The 22,071-nt window shown below is 40.7% G+C and overlaps 1 protein-coding gene across 5 annotated transcripts in view; it reads left to right on the top strand.

Moving 5' to 3' along the window:
• The first annotated feature begins 3,399 nt into the window (after positions 1 to 3,399).
• Positions 3,400 to 22,071, top strand: part of TPX2 (TPX2 microtubule nucleation factor) — a 60,356-nt gene continuing 41,684 nt past the window's right edge. For 3 of the 5 annotated variants that reach the window (XM_044263275.1, XM_044263274.1, XM_044263271.1), the window contains exons 1-2: positions 3,404 to 3,463; positions 21,021 to 21,197. In XM_044263275.1, the coding sequence (XP_044119210.1) occupies positions 21,092 to 21,197 (106 nt within the window). In that variant the 5' untranslated portion in view covers positions 3,404 to 3,463; positions 21,021 to 21,091. The other 2 variants (XM_044263272.1, XM_044263273.1) reach the window with 2 other exon arrangements.

Raw genomic sequence — 22,071 nt, 5'->3', positions numbered from 1 at the left:
CTTACCCACTGGAACGACTTGGGAAGTTCTTGCACATATCCTGGCCAGCAGGCACTGCCTCATTCACTCCCTTACCCACTGGGCACCTTCTGCCTTGTAGGCCCTGGGCATGGCACAGCTCTGATGCTCCTGTTTTCTTAATGTAAAGCAAACTAGCTTTACCTCCATCCCCACCCAGGCCTGGCTACCCGGTGGCCCTGCAGGTCCCTAGTGTTTGGGTGATGTGTCTGCTGAAATTAAGTGGCCACAGTATAGGCAGTCCCTGGCCTGCCTTTGTCTCTGGGCAGCCCCTGCCTTCCTCCTCTCCTTGCCATCCTTGAGGCCTGGAGACCCAGTGACTTTGCATATATCACCTCCTAATACACTACATTTATTTACCTTGTTTAGAGTCTGTCTTCTCCCATAGAACACCAGGTTCTCAAGAACAGAGATTTTGTCTGTCTTTTCACAATTCTATCCCCACATTTAGTACAGTGACTGACACATAGTAGGTGCTCAATTCATGCTGTGGTGACTGTGTCTTTGTGCCTCTGTGTGAAAGTAGATGGGTGTGCCTCTTGGAACTAAACAGAGAAATAGAAGTCCTAGGTCACAGAGCATATGTGTTTGACATTTTAATAGATGTTGCTAATTTGCCCTCTAAAGCAGGCAAACCCATTTGTTCTCCTACCCTACAAATCCTTGATACCATTAAACTTTTAATTTGGGGCAATCTGGTGGGTGAAAATGGTACCTTCTTGTTTAAATTTAATATAAATTGAATTTAAATTTCAATATTACTAGTTGAGGGGGCGCCTGGGTGGCTCAGTGGGTTAAGCCGCTGCCTTCGGCTCAGGTCATGATCTCAGAGTCCTGGGATCGAGTCCCGCATCGGGCTCTCTGCTCAGCCGGGAGCCTGCTTCCTTCTCTCTCTCTCTGCCTGCCTCTCTGCCTGCTTGTGATCTCTCTCTGTCAAATAAATAAATAAAATCTTTAAAAAAAATATTACTAGTTGAGGCCAATGACCTTTGCATGCCTTTTTAAATTTTCTTTTTTAAGATTTTATTTATTTATTTGACAGAGAGAGATCACAAGCAGGCAGAGAGGCAGGCAGAGAGAGAGAGAAGGAAGCAGGCTCCCGGCTGAGCAGAGAGCCCGATGCGGGACTCGATCCCAGGACTCTGAGATCATGACCTGAGCCGAAGGCAGCGGCTTAACCCACTGAGCAACCCAGCCGCCCCAGATTTTTTTTTTTTTTGAAGATCTAATTGGCTTAGGATTCCTGAATGGGGCAGTATCCCATCTAGCAAGTAGAAGGGAGTTCCCATTTGCATTATCTTTAATGGCCAATTTTGCTTCTTCTTCTAAGAACTAACTAACTTCCCCATTTTTTCCCCATTTTTCCCCCCAGTTTTTGTCGTTTTCTTACTGATTTATTGACTTTTTTTCTTTATTTATATATTGGGTTCTAATTCTTTGCTATATGTGTTGGAAATATTAAAAAATTTCTTATCCCAACATTATAAACATAGTCTTTTAAAATTTCAAAAATTTTGATTTTTTTCCCTATCTTTAAGTTTTTTTTAAGATTTTATTTGTCAGAGATAATACACACAAGCAGGGAGAGCAGCAGGCAGAGGGAGAAGCAGGCTCCCTCTGAGCAAGAAGCCTTATGTGGGACTCCATCCCAGGACTCTGGGATCATGACCTGAGCCAAAGGCAGGCACTTAATTGACTGAGCCACCCAGGCATCCCCTACCTTCAGGGTTTTAATTCAACTGAATTTTGTTTTTGTAAATGGTATGGGATAAATATCTAATATATTTTCCCCAAATGAAAAGCAAATGTCTTACCTTCATTTTTGTTTGTTTCCATCTTATTTGAAATTCTAGTCAGCATTTACTAAATTCAGATACACATGGGTCTGTTTTGGGACTCTTAAACTTTTCTACCAGTCTTTCTTTGTTGTTTAAAAAAAAATTCCTATGGCAATATCCTGGTTAAAAAAAACTTTGCGGAAAACTTCACAAACATATATGAACATATGTGTGTGTGTGTGTGTGTATCATGAACCTGTCATTCAGTTTCAACTTATCAATTTGTGGCTAATCTTACTTCATCAATATTCCCACCTACATTCCTCCCTGCACTTTCCCGATTATTCTGAAGCAAATTCTAGAGTCATTTTATCCCCACCATTTATATATGTATCTCTAAAAATAGGAAGGAGTATTAAAACAAAAACAAAACTACTCTTGCTGTTTATGTTTTGAAGAAATGAGATGTGTTGTTCTGTAGAGTTTTCCTGTCTGGATTTTGCTGATTGTATCCCCATGGGATCACTTAACTATACTTTAAAAATTACGATAATTTAAAAATATGTTAATGCCCATGAGAGCTGGTATGGCAATCACCCACCTCCCCCATTACTTTTCAAAATTCAGATGCCACATCTTGTGCTTTCCTCTTCTATATAAATTTTAGAATCAGTTTGGCAAGTTCCATGACAAAACCTGTTGCGAATTTCATTGGAATTGCCTTGAGCTCTTCATATGGAAAATCAACAGCTTTACAATATTGGATCTCCCCATTCTTTAATAAAGAATATAATCTCCTTTACTTGTTTTTGTAGTTATATAACCAAGTTTCACAGTTTTTAATTTTCAGATAAAGATCTTAGGCTTATTTTCTACAAGGCGATCTTTTCTGCCTTGTAGCTGCTATTATTTTCTGACTGATTATTGATGATGTATAGGACCAGACATCCTTAATTCAAATTCCACCGCCTCCATTTTACTGATTTTAGACAATTCAACTTCTCTGATCTTTTGTTTTTCTTTTTAAAATAGGAGGATGATAAAGCAAGGGACGTAAATGGAATTGAAAGGGAAGGAGCACCCAATTATAAACCGCGGCTTTAAGGCAGTGGTATCAGGGCATGGGCTCAGTAAAGACTTGGAGAGACTCCTTCACAGTTGGGAGAGAAGCTGAGGGCGAGTCTATGTTGTATACAGGGGAGTCTATATTAAAACGAATGGAATTCTTATGAACATTCAAGGCACCATGCACTAATATAGGAATAATAATAAATTTTCTTTCGTGAAAGTATTTCGGAGGTCCAGTCGCGCGCCGTTCTGTTACCTGAAGCGACTTCTTATCTCTTCAGTTGGTACTACCTCTCCCGAATAATCTGGAGTCGAGCGTTCTGGGCTTTGTAGTAATTTCCTCGTTAGACTTGTTCCAAAGGGTTCACGCAGCTGCATGAGACTACATTTCCCAGGAGCCTCCCCGGCCGGTTGTTTGCTAGTCCCTCATCCTGACTTCCGGCGTCCTTGTGATCCTCTGGGCCAATCGGGAGGCTAAGGATTGCCGGTTCCCGCACTCTGATTGGTGCATTCGACTAGAGAGCCTGGGTTCAAATTTTCAACGGTGCTGAATGAGGTCCCGCGTCAGATCTTCCGGGCGCTCCGTTGTCAGAGCTGAGGTGAGGTGAGCTTTGGAGAGAAACGGGGACCAGCTGGGGTGCGGCCTGCCGTTTCCCTGATTTTCGAAAGGCTGGAGGCCGCCAAACACGGAGCGCCTCCAAGCGCCTCTTGCCCCGGGCTTCAGAGGCGGTCGAATTGTGTGGGCGCCGCCCTGGCCAGGCGGGAAGGTAGTTGGGCTTCGGACGACCCTTCTCTTGGTGGCACAGGATTTTCCAGCGAAGTGTGTCCCGACCGGGACTAGCGGGCTGCATCTGGAGGTAGAGGCCGTGGCCGGCCCTGGGAAATAGGGAGAAGTAGCGGTTGCGGGAGGCTGTAAGCTAGTAATGGTAACGACCATTGTTACCACGCACATATGAAATAAGCTTTCACTGGACTACGCACTCTGCGTGCGTTTTCTCACTTAATTGTGCCACGAAGCCAATGAAGCAGGTCCTATTCTTAGTCCCACTTTTTAGAGGAGGAAACTGAGGCCCACAATCCAGATTTCAAGAAATGGATGAAACAGTAGCCCCGCCCTCCAGACGGGTGGCTTTGGTGGAGGAAAACAGATGTGGTCACAAGACGACTACATTTAAAAACTATTGTGTAAGAACAGGAAGGTAATTGCGGGAATTTCGTTCCAATTGGAGTTGTCTTTTTGTTTGGGATTTAAAATTCATCCTGTTTTGGGGCGCCTGGGTGGCTCAGTGGGTTAAGCCGCTGCCTTCGGCTCAGGTCATGATCTCAGGGTCCTGGGATCGAGTCCCACATCGGGCTCTCTGCTTAGCGGGGAGCCTGCTTCCTCCTCTCTCTCTCTGCCTGCCTCTCTGCCTACTTGTGATCTCTCTCTGTCAAATAAGTAAATAAAATCTTTAAAAAAAAAAATTCATCCTGTTTTATCTAGATCTGCAACGAATAACTAGGTATCACTGCCTTTCTAATTTCCTGTCCTAGAACATTTATAGATTGAAGAGGAAAGGACAAGGGTGAACCAGACTATAATATGGTAGGACTGTTCTGCCCCCTTTCCCTTGATGTGTGGTGTCTTTGTCTCGCATACAGTTTTCCCATAGTTAAATCCGAAGGGCTTGCCCCAGTCAGCCCTGCTTAGAACCAGACAGCATTGAGGGCTCTGCTGATTTTGCTCGGAAGTCATTGCTTTATGTACTCCTAGGTTCATTCAGCTTTACCTTCTCTTGACATCCTATGGCCTTTCTTATCTTATCCTTATTTTATCAGGATTTGAATTATTGACTGCTATAATAAGGATATTCTTGGGTTGTGGTCTCAATGTATCCTACCCCCTGTCAAGCCACCCCTGTATCACCCTTGGTGGTTTTGGAGTATCACGGTTAGATGTGTTAGCTCAGTATTAAGTTGCCACTCTCAGGATAAAAATTTCTGTGGCTCCCAGTGCACTTAGCTAATTAATTGATTTTTGAGGGTGTACTGTGTGCTCAGATTGATGTTAGATACTCTGGATATTCAGATGTATGAAGTTCTCATGGGTTTTCTGGTATGCTTGAGGACAGAAGACTGATTCAAATTCACAAGTGACTATCTGAACAAGAAATGACAGCACTGGAGTACTGTAGTGTTATGTATTGTAGGTGCCGGCAAGGTAGAGGTGAGGGAGATCAGTGAGGCTTAAGACAGGCAAGGATGTCTTTGTGAAGCAGATGGGACCCCAACTGGCCTTGATAAGCAGAATTTGGTTAGATAAGAACTAGAACAGTCTTGGTGCACAGAAATTGCCCACTTACTATCTGCTGAATTGGATAGGCAGGAGGGCATTATCTAAATTGACTACAAAATTGCAGGTATGAAAAACTGGATGTATTCAACTAGGTTGATAAATTTGTTTAGACTTTTGGGGCGCCTGGGTGACTCAGTCGGTTAAGGGTCTGCCTTCGGCTCAAGTTGTGATCCCAGGGTTCTGGGATCCTGTCCCACATCAGGCTCCGTGCTCATCATGCTCCTCAGGCTCCCTCTCCCTATGCTGCTTCCACTCTCTCACTCTGTCAAATAAATGAATGCAATCTTTAAAAAGCAGCTTTATAACTTTTAATAAAATAGGGTGGTTTTGGCCAGCCTTATGCTTATGTCTGTATATTCCAAGCTTAATAAAATAAACTTATCCTACATTTGCAATTAGGCTTCTCCACGAGACAGGATTATGTGAGAAAGTCCTTCATTTTTTGTTTAGGTGCCAGATGTTCAAAGTTCTTCCATATTACTTATATATTTTTTTCTTCAGCTTTACCTGGGTCTCTTCCCTCATTCTTTTTGAATTGCTGGGGAAGGAAAGAAAAAGGAGAGCTCTAAATGCCCTTTGGCAAACTGAATTGTCTTTGCAATGAGTAAAGTTAGGAAATAGAATTGACTACTAGGAGACTGAACAGCCCAAACAATTCTATGAATAGGTCTGTATTTGAGACAGAGATCTAGAGATCAGTGGTTGGGGGTACTTGGTGCAAAAAGAATGGATAGCTGGGAGGGCTTCTGGTTATGTTCATTTGCATAGAGAGATTTGATTGGGAGGAAATTACAGATTAGTGGGAAAGGAGCTTACTTTGGAAATGTTTAAAAAATACTATTAAAAAAGATAATAAAAGTTTTTTTTTTCTTTCCATATTACAAGTATGCCTACTATCTGTCCTGATGTTTGAATAACACAGAAGTGTACACTATTACCCTTGGTGTCAGTGTTCCTAAATTGCGAATTTGGAAAGTTAGTTTTAAAGTGTGAGTATATAATATTAAAGACACCACGAGACAGCAATGTATACTCAAAACGTAAGCTGAAACAGCAATTAAGTTTGGGGTAAATTTATACTATTCATTTATTTATTTAAGATTTTATTCATTTATTTGACACAGAGAGAGAGACACACACATACAGAGAAAAAGACACAGCGAGAGAGGGAATACAAGCCGAGGGAGTGGGAGAGAGAGAAGCAGGCTTCCCCAGGCAGGGAGCCTGAAGCGGGACTTGATCTCAGGACCCTGGAATCATGACCTGAGCTGAAGGCAGACGCTTAACCACTGAGCCACCCAGGTGCCCCAGATTTATGCTATTTAGACCTTAGCTCCTAGAGGCACTCTTTGGTTTTGAGAGGGGTAATCTTTGGTGTTTTATAGCCTTTTCGTATTCTCTGTTAACCATTTGTACTACAGAGAACATGAACCTGTTCTATCACTTTTCTGTTTCTTCTAGGTTTGTTTTTTAAAAAATTAATTAATTTTTATTTTTTAAAGAATTTTTTTAAGGTTTTATTTATTCATTTAACAGAGAGGGAGAATACAAACAGGGAGAGCAGCAAGCAGAGTGGGAGGGAGAAGCAAGCTCTCTGCTGAGCCAGGAGCTGGAGGTAGGACTTGATCCCAGGACCCTGGGATCACCACTTGAGCCAAAGGCAGCCGCTTAACAAACTGAGCCACCGAGCGTGCCATCCAGGTTCTTGATAAAAAGTACTTATTAGACTTCAGCATTTCAGAAGAGATGTGAAAAGTATATTGCAACTCTGAATCAAGCCCATAGGCAGGTGGACTGACGGATTAAACCACAGGTAAGGCTGTGTCCAAAGTGAGTTACATTAAAAAGGGATAAGAGGAACATTAATAATTACCATCAAAAGTGTTTAATATATCTTCAAAAGTAACATACTTTGGAAGAAAATTTATTTAATATGAAAAAGCAAAAGAAAGAACTATCCCTCACTATTGTACTTCTCAGATAAACTATTGCTAACATTTTGATAGATTTCTTTCCAAATTTTTCTGTGCCCATATTTGGTTTTAAAAAGTCATACACTAAAAGTTTTTCATTATATTTTTCAATATAATAATTAGGTTATGAACATTTTTTCATTTCATTAAAATTTGCTACAACATTATTTTAAGATTTTTTTTGTCAGAGCGAGAGAATGAGAGAGTGTACACAAGCAGGGGGAGCAGTAGGCAGAGGGAGAAGCAGACTCTCTGCTGAGCAAGGAGCTCAGATGCAGGACTCTATCCCAAGACCCTGGGATCATGACCTGAGCGGAAGGCAGATGCTTAACCAGCTGAGCCACCCAAGCATCCCTCTACAACATAATTTTAATGGCTATGTGGTATTCCATTATATGGTTCTGCCACAGTATTTTATGCAGTGAAATCATTGGTCAAAGATTGCATATTTATTTATTTATTTATTTAACAGACAGAGATCACAAGTAGGCAGAGAGGTAGGCAGAGAGAGAGGAGGAAGCAGCTCTCTGCTCAGCCTGATGAGGGGCTCGATCCCAGGATCCTGGGATCAGGACCTGAGCTGAAGGCAGAGGCTTTAACCCACTGAGCCACCCAGGTGCCCCCTGAGTGCATATTTTTTTTTTTTTTTAAAGATTTTATTTATTTATTTGACAGAGAGAAATTACAAGTAGATGGAGAGGCAGGTAGAGAGAGAGAGAGAGGGAAGCAGGCTCCCTGCTGAGCAGAGAGCCTGATGCGGGACTCGATCCCAGGACCCTGAGATCATGACCTGAGCCGAAGGCAGCGGCTTAACCCACTGAGCCACCCAGGCGCCCCTGAATGCATATTTTTAAGACACGGGTACATAACACCAAATTGCCTCATAAGAAAATAATGCTGATTTACATACCCACTTAATAGTGTATATTTACACAGGCATAAATTTATATTTTAAAAATATGTGATACAGTCACATGGTACAAAACTCAAAATAGTATAAAAAGTTTTATAGTTAAAAATCTTCTTACAGCCTTGTCACTGACACTTGCTGGCATCCCGTAAGCAATTGCTTTCTGAGATTCTTGGGTACCTGTGTATCTACATCCCAAAAGGGATACCTTTTGTGTTTTTCTTTTTGGTTTGTTTTTTAAAGATTTTATTTATTTATTTGAGATGGTGAGAGAGGGAACACAGTATGGGGAGTGGGAGAGGGAGAAGCAGGCTTCCTGCTGATCAGGGAACCTGATGCGGGGGTCAATCCTAGGACCTGGGCATCACGACCTGAGCCGAAGGCAGACGCTTAACAACTGAGCCACCCAGGTGCCCTGCAAGAAGGACACCTTTTGAAGGATGTAAAAATCTCCTTAAGACTGTGTGATTGAGATTTCACTAGGAATGTATGCAGCCCCACTATCAACCCTTAAAAACTCTTTTGGCTTCTTACTATTGAAACAGCAGAACACTTTGATATTCTGCAGAGATTTCCTAATATTCTTCAAAGATTTCCTTTTAGTATTCTACTTTGTGTCATTATTTGGCTTGAAGGTAAATGGCATCATTGATTTTTATCCAGGTTTTATTAGTTGTTTAAGAGTAGGTTAGGGTTTGTAGAGTTGTACAGATAAGTTAAATAAAGCAGAACTGAGTTCATAAGCCATAACTCACAAGTTCGGGAGAGAAATGATAAAAAATATATGTGCTTGAGGTTTCTGGACAGTGATGAATTACAACAAGTGTCCATGTGTCCTGTGCTGACTTCTAAGTGCTTGGACAGTGAAGGATTGTCATTGGATTTTAAATTGACCCAATTTTGGAAGCTTCATGCATCTGTTTCTGTAAACAGATCCAATTTCAACATAGAAGTTAGCAAACATAAATGTGGAAACACAAAGTCCATTAACTTCCTTTAGACTTAGTTTGTGACTTTGATTAACAGTTGAAATTGCATGCTGGATTATGTTGCCATTTACTGACTCCTGCTAATCCCTTATGTACAAAAAAAAATGTAGGTGTTTTTTCGCTGCGTAAGATGAAAATAACTCTATTTAACTTGTGGTACGGTAACAGGATCTCTTATCCCTTGTGAAAGTAGGAGAGGGTGTGCCTGGGAAAATGGCACCATTTGGGATAGGACCATTTAACTAATAGACTTCTAATGAAGTCTCGACTTACTTTTACTCTATTATATTACCAGTTGTTTAACTCATGATTTTTCTTCCAGTAGAAATAGGTATAGTGCAGCTCACAAAGTGGATAGTGAAGTGCTTGAGAGCATTTGTCACACCAAAGTCTTTGTTTTGTTTAGGAGCTGCTAGTCTACTATGTCAACCTTGCTTAGAATGCACCCTTTTGCAGATTTCCCCCACTTCCTCTGAATCTGCATCTTTTGATTTATAGAGGTTGTCAAGTCTAGTTATTTTTGGTTTGAGAGTGAAGAGGAATAGGACGTGATGGAGGTTAATTTCTTTTTTTTTTTTTTTTAATATTTTATTTATTTATTTGACAGAGAGAAATCACAAGTAGACAGAGAGGCAGAGAGGGAAGCAGGCTCCCTGCTGAGCAGAGAGCCCGATGCGGGACTCGATCCCAGGACCCTGAGACCATGACCTGAGCCGAAGGCAGTGGCTTAACCCACTGAGCCACCCAGGCGCCCCTGGAGGTTAATTTCTAATGAATGTGGAAACAAGTTGCATTGCTTCTTTTGCAATCTTTCTCAATTATGTGCTTCTCCCACATTTGTTTCCCATTTCCATTTATCTCTTTCCTTAGAAAAAGTCAGTATGCATCCTTAGCTTGTAGAACTCTGCAGGATTGTCTGTATCTTTTTGTTGCTGTTGTTCTTTGTGCATATCTTTTCTCCTTCTTTTTAAAAAAATTTTTGACAAGTATAGTTGGCATACAATGCTACATTAGTTTCAGTTTACAACAGTGATTCAACATCTCTGTAGCTTATGCTATCTCACCACTGTCTGCATTTTTTTTTTTTAAGATTTTTAAATTTATTCCTTTGACAGAGAGAGATCACAAGTAGGCAGAGAGGCAGGCAGAAATAGAGGGGGAAGCAGGCTCCCTGCTGAGCAGAGAGCCTGATGTGGGACCCTGGGACCATGACCTGAGCTGAAGGCAGAGGCTTAACCCACTGAGCCACCCAGGTGCCCCCACTATCTGTATTTTTTTTTTTTTTTTAAAGATTTTTATTTATTTATTTATTTGACAGGGAGAGATCACAAGTAGGCAGAGAGGCAAGCAGAGAGAGAGAGAGAGGAGGAAGCAGGCTCCCTGCCGAGCAGAGAGCCCGATGTGGGACTCGATCCCAGGACCCTGAGATCATGACCTGAGCCGAAGGCAGCGGCTTAACCCACTGAGCCACCCAGGCGCCCCACTATCTGTATTTTTAAGCATCACTTCCCAGCTCCCCTTCTCTGGACTTCCACAGTGATCTTGGTTTTTTTTCCCCTTTGTAGCAAAGATCACCCTGTATCACAATTGTCTGTAGTCTCCACTCAAATATGAATTTCTTTTTTTTTTTTTTTTTAAAGATTTTATTTATTCATTTGACAGACAAAGATCACAAGTAGGCAGAGAGGCAGGCAGAGAGAGAGGAAGGGAAGCAAGCTTCCCGCCAAGCAGAGAGCTCGACTCGGGGCCGGATCCCAGGACCCTGAGATCATGACCTGAGCGGAAGGCAGAGGCTTTAACCTACTGAGCCACTCAGGCGCCCCTCAAATATGAGTTTCTTAAGGGAAGAGATTATATATATCCTTTTATTTATTTATTTTTAAAAAATGATATTTATTTGACAGACAGCAAGTGAGGGGACACAAGCAGGGGGAGTGGGAGAGGGAGAAGCAAACCACTCTGAGCAGGGAGCCTGATGTGGGGCTTAATCCTGGGATGCTGGGATCATGACCTGAACTGAAGGCAGATGCTTAATGACTGAGTGACCCAGGAGCCCCTATATGTATTCTTTTAGTCTTTGTTCTCTGGAAACAGAAATGAGCTGTATGATACGATGATGGCTTTTAATAGGCAGTTCTAAAAGGAACCTAAGTAGTTCATAATATGGGAGAGCCTTTTTCCTCAGTTCTGTTGTAGGATTATTGGTCTGAAAAAGCTATTTCTTCACTCAGAATATTTCTAGTTTTGCAGGAGTCTAGAGCTGTGGTGGATTTAGATAATTTTGAAATGTGAAGCTGGTTCTCTTGCTTGGCAGTCTTATTTGTTTGGGGGAATGTGGTTGACGCATGTGCCTTTTTTCTTTCCTTTTTTTTTTTTTCAGTGAGACCTGTTGACAGAAATTCAATCTTGATTAAGGGGTGCAGGAAGGTATCCAGTTCCCATCATGCCTGGGGCTCTCTCATTTAAACAGTTGGCCCAGGCCCTGGGCTGTTCCTTTTCCCACTAGGCCTTGTGCTTTTTTAGTTTTTGAAGGTTTCACATCTTAATTTTATTATTTGTGGGAGAAGCAGCGTGGTGAAACCGGCATAACCCAGTAGTTACTTTTGGTTTTGTTCATGTACTTGTGCTGTCACCTTTTATTGAAGAGTCAGACTTCTCAGTATATATATATTTTGTTTACTTGTTCCCTTTTTAGTAGGGTTGGTGGGGATGATCTCCTGAGTTGGTCATACTAGACCAAAAGATAGCTTAAAAGAAGCTTTTTAGGGGCACCTGGGTGGCTCAGTGGGTTAAAGCCTCTGCCTTTGGCTCAGGTCAAGATCTCGGGGTCCTGGGCTCTGCTCAGTGGGGAGCCTGCTTCGCCCCCAACCCCCGCCTGCCTCTCTGCCTACTTGTGATCTCTGTCTCAAATGAATACATAAAATCTTTAAAAAAAAAAAAAAAAAGCTTTTTAAAAAAGGTAATGTTAGAAAAATAGTAGTTTGGTTTTAAAGTTTTCAGCTAAATAAAGATTAGGCATATTTAAGTTTGCGCCCCTTGCCTTTTGACCCCCATCAATCAAATGCACTCTTAGACCTCAAAAGATATCCCTCTATCTGATTAAATACCCTCCTCTTTGTCTCTTTTACTCTAGAATATCCACTGAGAGGTTCAGACTAACTTCCATCTTATGCAAAGGAAAAACTTTATATGCAAGAATACAAACTAAGAAAAAGAGAAATTAAGGGGTGGTGTTTTCCTTAGGGGATGATTCAGCTCAGAGCTTTCCCAGTGTATTTAGAATAGGATTCTTAATTTACCAGTATTCTTTTGTGAACAGTTTTTCAGGAATACTTATATGTAAAGCAGAGTTAATATTTGCATTTGTCTGACAGATTAGTATGATTTGGTTACATACTTCATCTTTGAAGTAATGTTATAGGAAAAATCTGTTCATTATAGCAACTCTAGATTTTTGGAATCTCACAGACCTGGTCTAAAAACTCAACACAGCTACATACTAGTTGGTAATCTTGGAGTAGGTTAATTACTGTGAACCCGTTTCCTTATTTGTAAAATGGTGATGAGGATATCTACCTTGTATATTATTGATAAAGTTTAAATGAGATGATTTATATCCAGTGCCTGGCACAGTGCTTGGCCTATAGTAAACAGTATTTGGAAGTTATTATCTACAAATGGTTTTATCCCTTGTTCCTTAACATTTCCTATTGAGCTACATAAATATCTATCTTTTAAATAAATATGAGAGTAAATAAATAAAAACAAACAAATAAATACATAAAAATACACACACACAAAGAGGGGTACCTGACTGACTCAGTTGATAGAGCACATGGCTCCTGATCTTGGGGTTGTGAATTTGAGCCACATGTTGGGCACAGAGATTATCTAAAGAAAAAAATCAAGTAAATATGAGAGGTAGTAGATCTGAGTTCAAAGGCTGGCCCTGCTACTTCATAGCTGTGTGGCCATGAATAAGTAGTAAGTCTCTCCTTGAGCCTCAGTTTTCTCACCTGTAAAATGAAGATAATAATAGTACTTAAACTTCACAGGGCTATTGGAGGATTTAGTGAGTTAATACATGTAAAACACTGTGGAAACAGTGTCTGGCATGCCATAAGTACTCAATAATTAATAACTATTATTATTTTTAACTTTTTTCAAGTTTATATACTTTTTATTAAGTCAATACCCAGGAGCATTTTTTTTTAAAAGATTTTTTATTTATTCATTTGACAGAGATCACAAGTAGGCAAAGAGGCAGGCAGAGAGAGAGAGGAGGAATCGGGCTCCCTGCCGAGCACAGAGCCCGGATTCGGGGCTCGATCCCAGAATCCTGGGATCATGACCTGAGCTGAAGGCAGAGGCTTTTTTTTTTTTTAAAGATTTCATTTATTTGTTTGACAGACAGAGATCACAAGTAGGCAGAGAGGCAGGCAGAGAGAGAGGAAGGGAAGCAGGCTCCCCACCAAGCAGAGAGCCCGATGTGGGACTCGATCCCAGGACCCTGAGATCATGACCTGAGCCGAAGGCAGTGGCTTAACCCACTGAGCCACCCAGGTGCTCCACTGAGGAGCATTTTGTTTTTATACAGAGACAATTAAAAAAAGAAAGGATGGATAACATTTGGATAAGTGAAGTTAGTAGCCAATTTATAGACCACATAAATGGGAAACGTTATTTCAAAAAAATCAAGAGGTTTAGCAATTATTGCTGGATTACCAAAAGTACTTAATTAATAAAAAATTCCAGAAAGCCCAGTGACTTATGAACTGTATACATCAATTTAGGGGGAAATAAACTGCTTAACTAGTTCTTTAAACTGAAAAGGTATACATTTATAAAACATTCAAAGAATATAAAAGTTCATATAGTGAAAAATCTTCCTCTGACCCAGAACTCCTAGCTCTCTTCCCAGACCCAAATACTGTTAACACTTTTATGTCTCCTTCCACAATAGTCTTATGTGTGAACAAAGGTATATATGAGTCCCTCTGCTTCTTTTTAACATGAATAGGAGTATGCATTTTAATGTTTTGCTTTTCTTAATAGCTCTTGGAGCTCATTGTGTACACATAGCATCACATATGCAAAGTTACCTAATATTAAAGTTACTTAATAGGGGCGCCTGGGTGGCTCAGTGGGTTAATAAAGCCTCTGCCTTCGGCCCCGGGTCATGGTCCTGGGGTCCTGGGATCGAGCCCTTTGTCGGGCTCTTTGCTTGGCGGGGACCCTGCTTCCTCCTCTCTCTCTGCCTGCTTCCCTGCCTACTTGTGATCCCTGTCTATCAAATAAATAAATAAAATCTTTAAAAAAAAAATAAAGTTACTTAATATTTTATTATATGATTGTGCCTTAATTTATTCAACCAATTTTCTATTGGTGGAACTTTGGTTTTTAGTTTTTTGGCTTTTATGAACAATACTATAGTATGTTTACATTTGGCAAGCTCTGTCAAAAAGAAAAATACAGTTGTCCTCCAAAGAGCGTAGCTGTTTAGCTCCATAATTAAAAAAAGAAAGAAGAATGTGAGGGTTAAATTTGAATACTTTCCAGGTAGTTTTCAGTAGCATGCTTTGGTGGAAACATGATTTTTAGGAAGCTAATTAGGGTTGTTGCATATTACATTCCTGCCTCTTCCCTCCCCCAACTTTAGTAGTCTTCATTACATTCCTGCCTGGGAAGTGTTCCCAGTGACCTGGGTTAGGCATTAAGATCATGGGAATCCAAGATTTTCCCATGTCTTCCAGCATGTTTGTTCACAAGAACAGGAAAACTTACTCCTTGCAGCAGGGGAATTTTAACCACTGTCAGTCACTGGGGAATCTTTCAGTGAGGGTCCTTTGAATACAAATGTGGTCAAGGAGAGGAGAGGTATCAATAGGTCTAAAGGCAGTGATGATACTGTAAGAACAGTTGTGTATTTTCTAGCACTCGAAATGCTTTCTTGTTTGTTTATGGGAAGTAGGTAGGCAGAAAGGTGGAGTGACTTGCCCTTGTCATATGTATCTAGAAAATGCCAGAGACAGGTCTAGAATTCCAGACTTCTATGTTAGTTGGGATTGTTTTGGGCTATAAATGACAGAAAATGTGACTATAATGACTCATACAAAAAGTATTATTGTCTGGAGGTAGGTGGTTGCTGATATTTGATCAGTGGTCAGGTCAGTGGCTCAGCAATATCAGGTCCAGTGTTATTTACTTGGCCATCCACTTGTTTTCATGAGCTGCTATATCTCTAGCCATTGCATTTGCAAGAAGAAAGGTGAAGAGGGCAGGAACAAGGCTGTGGTTGTATGAGGAAAGTAAGTTTTCCTGCGAATCCCTCAGCAAATTCCTGCTTTGTTCTCATTGGCCAGAATTGTCCATGGCCACTCCAAGCCTGGAAGGTGGTGATCAAGGTGGTGACTTTCATTATAATAGTAGGTGCTTCCTACTATTTAGATGATGTTCAAAGAAAAATATTTAATCATAGCTTAAGCTATATTAATTTCTAATTCTCTTTATACTTATAGCTTATGCAGTAAAATTTAAATATTTTTAAAAGTTGAATGAAAGTTTATTTTTTGTTTTATTTATTTATATTTTTTAAAAACATTCAAAAAAATTTTTATTTATTTATTTATTTATTTGACAGAGACAGTGAGAGAGATCACAAGCAGGGGGAGCAGCAGAGGGAGAGGAAGAAGCAGGCTCTCCACTGAGCAGGGGGCCTGATATGGGGCTTGATCCCATGACCTTGGGATCATGACCTAAGCCAAAGGCAGATGCTTAGCCAACTGAGCCACCCAGGCACCCCTAAAACCTTTTTTTTAAGATTTTATCCCCCTCCCCTCCAGCAACACTCAGTTTGTTTCCTATGATTAAGGGTCTCTTGGGGCGCCTGGGTGGCTCAGTGGGTTAAACCGCTGCCTTCGGCTCAGGTCATGATCTCAGGGTCCTGGAATGGAGTCCCACATCGGGCTCTCTGCTCAGCAGGGAGCCTGCTACCCTTCCTCTCTCTCTGCCTGCCTCTCTGCCTACTTGTGATCTCTCTCTCTCTCTCTCTCTCTGTCAAATAAATAAATAAATAAATCTTTAAAAAAAAGGGGGGGGGCTCTCTTACGGTTTGTCTCCCTCTCTGGTTTCATCTTGTTTTATTTTTTCCTCTCTTCCCCTATGATCCTCTGTTGTTGTTGTTGTTTTTCCAAAGATTTTATTTATTTGACATAGAGAGAGATCACAAGCAGGCAGAGCAGCAGGCAGAGGGAGAGGGGGAAGCAGGCTCCATGCTGAGCAGAGAGCCCAACATGGGACTTGATCCCAGGACCCTGAGATAATGACCTGAGCCGAAGGCAGAGGCTTTAACCCACTGAGCCACCCACTCTGTTTTGTTTCCTAAATTCCACTTATTAGGGCGCCTGGGTGGCTAGTGGATCAAGTCCCGCATCGGGCTCTCTGCTCAGCAGGGAGCCTGCTTCCTCCTCTCTCTCTCTCTGCCTGCCTCTCTGCCTACTTGTGATCTCTCTCTCTCTCTGTCAAATAAATAAATAAATAATCTTAAAAAAAAAAATTCCACTTATTAGTGAAATCCTATGATAATTATCTTTCTCTGATTGACTTATTTTGCTTAGCACGATGTAATTTAAATATTACATACCATCTTATTTATTGGGTGTGCCAGGACCTTAGCTCCTATCTAGATTTAAGCTCCTTTTTTTTTTTTTTTAAAGATTTTATTTATTTATTTGTCAGAGAGAGAGGGAGAGAGAGCGAGCACAGGCAGACAGAGAGGCAGGCAGAGGCAGAGGGAGAAGCAGGCTCCCTGCCGAGCAAGGAGCCCGATGTGGGACTCGATCCCAGGACGCTGGGATCATGACCTGAGCCGAAGGCAGCTGCTTAACCAACTGAGCCACCCAGGCGTCCCAATTTAAGCTCCTTTGTATCTGAGACTAGATCTACTTTGTATGAGACAGAGTCTTATCCTTGGATATTAGTGAGAAAGGAGCTCCAGTATCATCAAGCCCCTATTTTCAGGCCCCTGGTGAGTGTATAGTAAGAGTGGACTGCTAACAAATAGCTTATTGAGTTAAATTGAACAATGAAAGTAGAAATAGGGGAAAGTGAAAAATTTAGAATGAGAATAATAAGGACTCCTCTATTCAGGGCAAAAGACAATGGAGAATGGATCTACTAGGAAATACAGTACTATTATGCAGTTAAAGGCCTTATTATGTTAATATGCTTCTCTAATTCACAGGGTGAGAGGGCAGAATAATGTGGGAAGAACATTGTAAAGGAGTTAGGAGCCTCTGTTCTAGATTTACTTCTGCCATTATAAAACTGTGCGATATTGGGCAAGTCATTTCTCTCTTCAGCTTCCTCTTGTAGGATGGGAATAATAATTGCTGTTTTACAGGATTGTTGAGAGTATTAGAAATAATGTGAATTTAGTACTTCATGGCACCTGGTACATATAATAAGTGCCTTTGTTAACTGTTTTTACCATGATTGTTAGTATTTCTGTCATGTGACCTTGAAAGAGCCTTTTTTGCTTTAATCCTTATCTATAAACTGCAAAAGTTAGGTGTTGTTTAAGATTCCTCCCAATTCCAAAATAATCGTATTTCTACCTAAGTACCTCAACTGGAGCATTGTTATAAAGGTGTCCGTGGAGTTCTGACTGCAATGAGTTAATAGGAGAGACCATGGGAAGATGAAGTTCTCTGGTATATAGATTGATGTCATTAAGTAAACCAAGTATTTATTAGAACAAATATTTCTGAGGCACTGAAGTACCTTCTAAATTACCCCAGTCCACTGAGAGAAGCTAATGAAATATTGGCCAAACCACTGAGCAGTGAAGTTGGGTGTAACTAAGCTCACAATTTATCTCAGAGAATAGGGATGGTGGTATAATATAAAGAAAATGAGCACTGAGAGTTATTAGTGCCCAGAACTGGTGAGGGTTTGGGGAACTGGCATACCTCTCTGGTAATACAAGTAACTATTGCCCTTTAGAGGAACATTTCCACACAAATGAAGCCATTCCGTTATTTTTTTTTTTTTTAAAGGTTTTATTTGTTTATTTGAGAGAGAGAGAACAAGCTGGGGGGGGAGGTAAAGGGTCTGAGGGAGAGGGAGAAACAGACTCCCTGCTGAGCAGGGAGCCTGATACAGGGCTCCATCCCAGGACCCTGGGACCATGACCTGAGCCTAAGGCAGACACTCAACTGACTGAGCCACCCAGGCACCCCAGATAGTCTTCTAGTAGTGTCTTTAAAGTGAAAATATTGGGAAATACCTAAAAATATGGAATAAGTAAATTACGGCACAGTCATCAATTGATAAAATACGCGTATGTATTGACATGAAAAACATTCAAAATATGTAAAGCAGATTCATATATATGTGTGTATATGTATATAAAGAGAATGAGAGAGAGAGAGAGGTTGAAATAGTGTGGCATTGTAGATTATTATTTTTTTAATAAAAGGTGTTTTTGTGATCTAATTTCTTTAATGAGCATGCATTTTTATAATAAAATAAAAGCTTAAAGAAGATACTTAATAAATGTATATTCAAGGGGCACCTGGGTGGCTCAGTGGGTTAAAGCCTCTGCCTTTGGCTCGAGTCATGGTCTCAAGGTCCTGGGGTCGAGCCCCGCGTCGGGCTCTCTGCTTGATGGGGAGCCTGATTCCTCCTTCTCTGTCTCTCTGCCTGCCTCTCTGCCTGCTTGTGATCTCTGTCAAATAAATAAAATCTTAAAAAAAATGTTTATAAATATAAATTCAAGTGATTACTGGTATCTACTTCTCTTCCAAGATACAGAATACTTTAAGTACATGTTGTTCCCTGGATGAAGACAAATGGCTCACTGAGTTTCATAGGGAAATTATTTGCCAATGAGTGTGCCCTTCAGGCTGTTTTTCAGACTACTTTCAGATATTTTCTTAACCACAGAGGGCTAGAGTGGGGATTGACTTTAAACCCACACAGGTTTCTACAGGGCAGTGTAGAACTTTGTATATAGGAGTAGGGATGGGCCCCTATCTTTGACTTGTTCCTTTGATCTAATCGGCATGTGCCTTTTTTTTTTTTTTAAAGATTTTATTTTTAGCAGTCTCTACACCCAATGTAGGGCGTGAACCTATAACCCCGAGATCGAGAGTCACATTCTCTACCTACTTAGACAGCCAGGCATCTCCTTTTATGTATTTCTTGAAGTTTTTCTTTTCATGCTCAGGAATAGTATTTTTATGAAGATATTTCTAAGGAAAGAAAGCCTGTAGTTGGCAAAATGTATTGAGCTCTACTATATATAAGATCCTGTTCTGGGGCACCTGGGTGGCTCAGTGGGTTAAGCCTCTGCCTTCGGCTCAGGTCATGATCTCAGGGTCCTGGGATGGAGCCCCACATCAGGCTCTCTGCTCAGCAGGGAGCCTGCTTCCTCCTCTCTCTCTGCCTACCTCTCTGCCTACTTGTGATCTCTCTCTGTCCAATAAATAAATAAAATCTTTAAAAAAAAAAAAAAGATCCTGTTCTAAGTACCTTGATGGATGAGGTATATACAAGTGAGTAAAATCCATCCTTGTTCTCAGGAACTTACAGTCTTCTATGAGAGGCATTTGTATAGTTAACTAACATAAAATTGGATGGTAAATAAAGCACTCTGGTTTTGGAGAGGCAACAGTTCGTATGATAGGTGAAGTGTGGGAAAGTTTGTAGAGAATTAAATTGAACTTTGAATGATGAGTAAGATTTTATCATTTATTTATTTATTTACTTATTTAAGATTTTTATGTATTTATGACAGAGATAGTGAGAGAAGGAACACAAGCAGGGGGAGCTAGATGGAGAGAAACAGGCTCCCTGTTGAGCAGGGAGCCTGATATGGGGCTTGATCCCAGGACCCTGGGATCATGACCTGAGCTGAAGGCAGATGCTTACCAACTGAGCTTCCCAGGTGCCCCGATGAGTAAGATTTTAGTTGGTAGGTATAAAATTTAATGGCGTGTTTTAGAAATGTAATTATTCAGGACAGAAATTGGATTATTCAGAGCTGAGAGAGAGAAAGAGAGTAAATTGAATATTGGAGAGGCTAGAAGTGAGAAAATGGTAGATTGAGGGAAAATAAAATAATTAAGGTGAAACACCCAATATGGTGCTTGCCTGGCATGTTGTAGGTACTCATCAAACTTTGCCTCTTTCTAATTCCAACATATTTATCTCAAGGGATGTCTTCAAGTTCCCAAAAAAGAAAAGTTGTCTTTGGGGAGCCTGACTGACTCCGTCAGTAGAGAATGCGACTTGTCGTCTTGGGATTTGAGCCTCATGTTGGGTGTAGACATTGCTAAAAAACCAAAACAATAACAACAACAAAAAACTTTAAAAAAGAAGAAAAAGAGGGGCGCCTGGGTGGCTCAGTGGGTTAAAGCCTCTGCCTTCAGCTCAGGTCATGATCCCAGGGTCCTGGGATTAAGCCCCGCATCGGGCTTTCTGCTGAGCAGGGAGCCTGCTTCCCCCCTCTCTCTGCCTGTCTCTCTGCCTACTTGTGATCTGTCAAATAAATAAATAAAATCTTTTTTTAAAAAAAAGAAAAAGAAAAAGAAGTTAACTTTTATTTATTTGCTTGTTTATTTATTTATTTGACAGAGATCACAAGTAGGCAGAGAGGCAGGCAGAGAGAGATGGGGGCAGGAAGCAAGCTCCCTGCTGAGCAGAGAGCCCAACAAGGGGCTGGATCTGAGGTCCCTGAGATCATGACCTGAGCCAAAGACAGAGGCTTAACCCACTGAGCCACTCAGGTGCCCCAGAAGTTAACTTTTAGTTTGGTTTGAAAAGTTAGGCAACTTGTCCAGATCATTTTCAGAATTGCACATGTAGTAGTAAAGGCAAAGTACCTGCTGGGGAATCAGTACCTTAGATTAATGTACAACTGAGTTTCTGAACCATTTCTTTCATTAGAAGGTGATCTGTTGAAAGAAGTGACACAAGTACTGGGGAAAATCTGCTCTTCGGTGCCAAGACAGGAGACAATGTCACAAGTTAAAACTTCCTATTCCTATGACGCTCCCACGGACTTCATCAATTTTACCTCTTTGAATGATGAGGAAGATACCCAAAACATAGATTCTTGGTTTGGTAAGTGTTGACTTTCTCTGGCCATTCTAAGGGTTAGTGGCTTGCTTTGTTCTGAGTACCTTTCAAAAATTAGAAGGAATTGCAAGAAAATAACTAAAATATAAATTCTTGTTTACACCAAGATGCTTTATCATCCATGATATATGAGAGAAATAATTGAAATGCCCAGTGTTTTGGAAATGGACTGTCAGTACAAATTAATGTAATTTTGCAGTTAAGAATAAGTGTTTAATCTTTAGGGATATATATGGGAAAATCCAGATGAAACAAAGTTCAGTGAAACTCTAGCATTCAAAACATTCTGTCGTGACGGCAGCCACATAAAAACTTGCTCTACTGTCATGGGGCACAGAATATATTATTATAGCTAGGATATTGACATTTATAGAATCTACCTATCTTACTCAGATTTCCTCAATTTCACTTGTACTCATATTCATTTATGTAGTAAGTTCTATGCAATTTTTAATCATCTGTGTAGGTTTGTGTATCTACTCCCACTGTCAAGATATTGAACAGTTCTTAAAAAAAAAGGGGGGGGCGCCTGGGTGGTTCAGCTGGTTAAGATATTGAACATTTCTAACAGATCTAATATCACAGGGATTCTTGTGTTACTTTTTTGTAACTGCAGTTACCTCCTCTTACTTCACTTTACCAATTTTTTTTTTGGCTGGAGGGATTATGCTACTTAGAACCCAATCCCCAAGCAGATGGGATCACCTGATGTTGGGTAATGTGATTTGACACAAACTCTGACACCAGTCCAACAATAAATAAGGATAAGGTTATATTTTCATATTACTTTGTAATACTATGGTGAGATCACGGATATGTCAGGTTAGTAGTTCCTAGAATCTCTTCGTTTTTCTCTTTC

The sequence above is a fragment of the Neovison vison genome, chromosome 8 (assembly GCF_020171115.1).
Source record: "Neovison vison isolate M4711 chromosome 8, ASM_NN_V1, whole genome shotgun sequence".
Taxonomy (NCBI): Eukaryota; Metazoa; Chordata; class Mammalia; order Carnivora; family Mustelidae; genus Neogale; species Neogale vison.
This window is presented reverse-complemented; position numbering and strand designations above follow the sequence as displayed.